Source organism: Daktulosphaira vitifoliae, unplaced genomic scaffold, assembly GCF_025091365.1.
Source record: "Daktulosphaira vitifoliae isolate Bord-2020 unplaced genomic scaffold, ASM2509136v1 Scaffold_1, whole genome shotgun sequence".
In the NCBI taxonomy this organism is placed as follows: domain Eukaryota; kingdom Metazoa; phylum Arthropoda; class Insecta; order Hemiptera; family Phylloxeridae; genus Daktulosphaira; species Daktulosphaira vitifoliae.
In genome coordinates, this window is record NW_026099572.1 from 16,681,339 (window position 1) to 16,688,077 (window position 6,739).

At 24.7% G+C, this 6,739-nt stretch overlaps 1 protein-coding gene across 1 annotated transcript; it reads right to left on the reverse strand.

Moving 5' to 3' along the window:
- Positions 1–241: 241 nt before the first annotated feature.
- On the reverse strand, positions 242–5,095 carry LOC126910500 (dynein regulatory complex protein 8-like). The gene is made up of 4 exons (XM_050693126.1): positions 4,687–5,095; positions 1,682–1,805; positions 1,163–1,382; positions 242–615 (listed from the first exon to the last, which is right to left on the reverse strand). The coding sequence occupies exons 1-4, from the start codon at positions 4,880–4,882 to the stop codon at positions 526–528; spliced, it is 630 nt and encodes a 209-aa protein (XP_050549083.1). The 5' UTR covers positions 4,883–5,095; the 3' UTR covers positions 242–525.
- Between the last annotated feature and the right edge of the window lie 1,644 nt (positions 5,096–6,739).

Here is a 6,739-nt window from a genome sequence, read left to right on the forward strand (position 1 = left end):
TTCTATTAAAAAGTGTCAACAGGATTAATTATTACATGTTATGAAAATGCCCCATAATGAAGAAGTATGAAATAAGGTCGCCCTTCTTTCGACTTGTGTTTATTGACATTTGCATACCCTTTCAATAGTTACAACTCTTAACTGACTAAATTTAACTCTCTTTAATAAACATAACATACAAAACCATTTCATTGGATCAAAACCAATAGAATAATTAATAGTAAACAAATTACATAAAATATCTCATGTTTAGTGTAATATATATTTTTTAAAATCATCATTGTGGTTCACTGTTTTATATACATCATAAGATAAAATAGAATATATTGCAAATAATTTAAGTTAAAAATTGACATTAATTTTTTTCGAAATTTAAGGGTTTATTCACTATTTATAAAAAATACAAGAAATGTTTGTTAAATAAATAATGTAAAGACAGTATAATATTATGAAAAAACGAATTAATTTTATCAATAGTTGATTTTCGTGTATTAAAGTTGATATGTAATCTGTTTACTAAAATTTTCACATGTTATTTTTTCTCTGTGCCATATTTATCGGTGTAACAGTATTGTTGTAAGTGTGTTTATACTGCTCAGAATCCCATTTTGTCACCTTTAAATAAAAATTATAAATAATATAATTAAAATGACTTTATTTTTTAATATTAACTTAGGCTAACAAAAACTAAAGTGTGTTAATACTTTTTTCATAAGATTTATCTAAATCCAACTAAGTTATAATTTTAACCTGGATTTATGTGCATTTATAAATTTTATTAAGTTATTATAAACACGTCATCAGCCAGTAAAAAATTGTATTAATAGGGTTGAAAAACTTAGTAATGTAATTTAACTGCGATTATAATGTTGGGATGGATTAGGAGAGTTATACTCTTCTCATACAAAAAATATTTCTACGATACTATACATTTCAACAACAAATTTTCTCAAACTTGGAGGTTCTTTTAAAATGGCTGAAATAAAATGTATGAATACATATAAGTCGTTACTCTAGTTATAATAAACTCTTTATTTTAAATTTAATATTAGAAAACTTTATTAAGTATTTAAAAAAAAAATAGTTGTAAGATTGTGTATGAATAATACAAAAACCGTATTAATATAAATATCTTAATATGTTTTCTCAAATGTATACTGACCAATATTTTATTAATATACACTTCATAAGGTATTACAGTTTCACCGGTTGCCGTTTCAATTGCTGCAACAGACATCATTTCTTCTATTTCCTCGTCTTCAAAAGGTTCACCGTCATGTCGAAGAGCAGATTCCATACATTCGCGACTAATCATACCAGTCTTTTCAGGGTCTAATGCACGGAAGGCATTTAAAAGCTCTGTAGCTGACGCCGGCTGGTATCTAACAAAGAAAAATAGTCTTTTCTCAGACCCTTCAAACAATGTAGATTACATCTTATAGGACAGTTTGTTATTTTATTTATAAATTATATAGAGATTTTCTTTACAAATATAGATATCAAAATAAAATTCTACGTGTATTTTACCATGTTCATACCCTCTTCAATAAATTATTCACTTATCAGATCATTGAATGATTTTTGGTATTTTTTGAAAAATAATGTGTCTCTCTTTTGTGAAAAGTTAATTATTATCATAAATTTTAAAACAAAAACTGCATTATGTTTATTAGGTGCTTACTTATATTCACTTATGGCATTTTCAACATATGGTAAAAATGCTGCAAGATGAACAGTACCTGTAACTTCGTGATCTTCAACGTTTACTGCAAGTTCCCTCAAATCGGCTTGTGAAGGCACGTATCCTAAAGTTTAATACAAATAATTTTTTTAACAAATAACTTAAACCTAATTATTGTATATCAAACATATTAATACATTAAAGAGAATATAGAAGGTATTGTTGAGCTAGTATGCGAAGGGTATTTGGATACAACTTGACATTTTATAAATAGAATTAAAAAAAATATATATTTTCCTTTCCAATTTAAATTGTTTTATAAAATTCAAAAAACAGATGTGTTCATGTATCAAATTTAGTTCAAATCAGTTATTTACGAAGTATTATAAAAGAAGAAAAACTGATATTTGGATTTAAAACATGTTACTTATACTTATTGAATTTTGGGACATTTATTTTTAAATTAAATTATTATTGATAATGATTAGGATAAATAATTTTTTAAATAAAATTTATAATTGGCTTTAATAAAAAAATTTAAATTTAAATTTAGCATCATTAGTTTTTGGATTTTAAGTAAATAAAATAAGTGACTATATTTTATTATAAAATAAATATAAATAAATTTATCATATACTATAACACTACTAATGTGTTCATCGCAAAATGTGATGTATATACTTATTCAGTTAAAAAAATATGATTAAAAGTGTCGTATTATAAATTAAACGTTTAAAGTTTTATTATGAACTTATCGCGTATATTTTTTATAGTTTAATACTTCTAGTTTATAGCTACATATGGTAACTTTATTAAAAAACTTTTTGTGATATTTTTTCAACATTATTTTGTTGTTTGTAATAATTTTATCGTTTGAATAGGACCTATGCTCTTGATATTATTCATTTTATACTTAAAACTTCTCATTCTAAATCCATTTGTACAACCAATTGAAATTTGTCTGAGTAATTTGTTTAGCAAACTAAATAGTAATGTCACACGTGCTATATTTTTTAAATAACGCATTTCATATTTTTAATTTATATCGTTGGTTCCATACTAATAATATATTCCTTGGTAAAAATTAACAAACTTGTTTGTTAAATTGTTTTTATATAAGGAGAGTTCAAAAGAAATTATACTTGAGTATATTTCTAAATACGCAATGTGCTATACAGTACGTTTATTTGTTTTTTTATGGACGTTTTACACTTAGCCAGTATTGATTAAAAAAACCCACAAAAATATTTTTTGAATCATTATTTTGTTTTTATTTACTTAATATAGTATTTTAGTCTCTAAATTTAACATTTTAGTGTCTTTAAAAACATCAATGTTAATTTAGCTTGTTAATATTTATTAACATGGAAGGTTTTGTTTTACGTACTTTATGTATGTAACAATGAAATCTATATTACTTTTATTTAAATTATCGATTAAAACAAAATTTATCAATAATAATAATTTCTTTTAATTGTCTTTGATTGTGTGTCGCATATTAGGGAAAAAGATAATTTTAAACATTGAAATGTATTGTAAAATTGTATACTCCGCGATAAGACATTAGTTAAAAAATGCTAATTTTCTGTTTAGGATAAAAGAGTACACTTCAAGAGTAAATGCTTGAAAAAAGAAAAATCTTGAACAACCTTATACTTGACCATATTCGAGTTTAGTTTTTTGAAACTATGCAAACTTGACCCGTTGATATTTTCGAAAGTTAATATGGCGCATATGTGTCATATGAACTTTAAAAAACAATACAGCAAAACTATTTAATTTTGCTATATTGTTTTCTCGCACTTAAACATTGAAACTAATATATGTGGGAGGTTTAAGTAAGGCTAAAAATAATACGATTTGTTCGCTAGTCATATTATATCAAAAGGACTTGATATTGTCGTTTAAACCGTCTATACATAATCTAATAGTTTTAAAGACTTAAGATTCCGTTTCAGATTCTAAACGCATTTCATGCTGGGTTCAAAATAAAGGGCAGCTCAAGTATAAAATAGGAAAGATCTTCTTGAGACACTTAAAGTTTGTAACTACTAATACCAGGAAGAACATAACGATGTGGCTAAGTTCGTCTTGCCAGCTCAAGAAAACTCCTGGAACTTACCAATGGTTAGTTAATTGATTTATACCAGTTATACAAAGGAAATAAACCCCTCTAAATTCTATTTGTTTGGTGCATTGTATCTTATACCCTGACAGTGTCACAAACACGAAAATAATTTCTTAAGAATGGTAATAAAAAAAACAGTAAAACGTAAAATAAAAACCAAAAAGTACAGTTAACTGTCGCAGTGAGTTGATAACCGAAAAAGCCATAGGCTTGTAAAGATCATCTGACATTTGTCGACTACCCATCTAACGTGGCACCTAACGAATTAAAACACAAACGAAAAATTTGATTGCAGTAAATAATACAATATCTTATCAAACGTATACTATATCTTGCAAAAAAAAAAAAAAAAATTGAAATATGTCACAAAGAAAAAGCACCTTTGGCACAGAAAACTTTCTCCGACATTCATATTTTTTGATCTCATAACTAATGACTCAATTAATAAATTAACAAAAAATCTATTAAAAATTCGGGTCACTTGGAAATATTTATGAATCAGTAATTCATGAAAAGGAAAATTATTATTTTGTTTTTTTCTGGTAAGAAATTACTGTGAAGTTTAAATTAAAATTTATTTTTAGTTGTAAAGTATTTATAAACTAGACGTAAAACATTTATTTACTCATGAGCGTGTTAATCAACTCAATATAAATGTCTAAAATTTTGAAATCAAAAAGATTTTGTTTCAAAGTGGTAGCAGTTTTAAGTGTTCGATAAATCAATTGGTCAAAGAATAAATTATAAAACAACAATCATCGACATTAAAGGGTGATTTTAATTATCTGGACATCCAATTAAATGCACAATGAACACTTGTACCGTATTTTTTAAAAACCAGTGAATCGTTAAAGGCTTAAGTATACTCCACACTTACCGAGATACCGAAGCACAGTACCCAATTCTCGGACATCGATAGTTCGATTACCGCTGTGATCGAATATGTCAAAAGCATCCGCAATAGTAGCCGTTGTAGTGGATGCCGTCATGGGATTTATTTGCTCATCGTTGTTTTTTATAATAGAGCTTGGGGTAACATTTTCATCATTACCGCCACAGTTTGGTAACGACATAGTCCAGCAAATTTAAATAGGCTAAATATTTAAATATGCGCAAAACATTAATCACTATTTATTTTGTTAAAAGAAAAAACGATTTAATGCGTTTGTTTTTTTCTATACAAATTTAGTGCACTGAAATATTGATCAAACTAATATCCTGAAGCGAAACGAAACTAAGTTATTCTAACACAAAACTACCTTAGAAAATAAAATGAAAAAAACTTATCAATGTATAGTTGCAATAAAAGTAAAAATCAAATTTTTTTTATTATTATCTATATATTTATAATTGATTAAATTATGTTTTTTTCCGTTTTATGCACTCATTAAATTAATAACTCTTCGTTAAATTATGATTTAGTTATAAAAAAAGACAGAAAATAAAATAAGTTAAAATAGTCATAGTATTTTAAGCACGTATAAAATTAATAAAAAAAAAATAATAATATAATTATTTACTAAAAAAACTTTAAATAATGTCATTCATTTATAACACTTTAATATATAAAAACATAATACTTAAGGTCGTACCAAAGTTAAAAAGATGGGAAATTAAAAAATTATTTTAGTAGTGTAAAGAGTTTTATTTTTAAATTGTGTGATATATTATTTTAATTAATTGTTTTATTACCCTAATATATTTAGATTCTAAAAATAGGCGAGTTTATTTAACGCTACTAACACTATGTAAAAAAATTAACTTATTGTAAATTCATTTTGTAATGTTTTTCTAATAAACGCAATGTATCTTTACATATTTAAAAATATGTTAACTAAAACGATTAAGTATTGCCAAGGGGGTTGAACATGTTTTTTTAATTACTATCATTTACCTGCGCTACCCATATAATAAGCGCAGGTGATAGAATATTTAATTTATAATTTTAATTAAGTTTTACGGGGTTTTCATCACATCTTTTTATCTTTTATTACTACAAGGGAAAAGCTGGTCGATTTTAAGAACGGATGACTCATGCTATAATATAAGGGCCATTTTTTATTAGTCTACCAGTTTCCGTTTGAAGTAAACAATGAATAACATTTTACATATTTCTAATGCAAAAATGTTTTATGTATTTTTGACAATAAACGATTTAACGGCAATAATCTTATCTCCCATGTTAAATAAAAAAATGTTTTAGTGTTTATTAAATAAATGAAGAAATTTTAATAAAAAATAATAATAATTGAAATAAATTTAGCTAAATCTTTTTTTAATGTTTTCTATCTCTAAGTGCTTGCAATTATTGCAAATTTTAAAAAAAATCAAATATTAATTACTACCAACTTAGTTGATAAAATAATAAGTATTCAAAATAAATCCAATGATCTTAAAACATTTTATCACAAAACATTAAAATAAATGATTTATTCAAAATGTATTTAGAATTTGGTATAAAAACTTTGATTGTACAGCATAAAATCTCTAATTAAATATTTATGAATAAGAATTCCAACTGTTTCTTATCTTTATAATCCTTTATAAGAGCTGAGAATACTAGTATTTCTTTCAATTAGTTAAATTGCCAGTACAGTAATAAATAGTCAGTTATAAAATGTTGTAAAACCAAGGTTGATATCCAAGGAAATTTTGGATTTCTTTTATCATTAAGAGTATAATAAAGGATAGTTAATTACTAGCAATAATTATTTAAAAAGAAAACTATTCTTGCAATATAAATATTTTTATAAACGGAAAAGCTCATAGAAGCTTTTGAGTTAAATTAGGTGAAATGAGATCACAACTAAATAGTTATCAAAGATCATAAGCAAAAAAATTAATAATTTTATAATTTAAATAAATTTCGGAAAATTTTACAATAACTTGGTTGTAAAAAGTTTCGAATAGCATTATTATTATTTCCAATA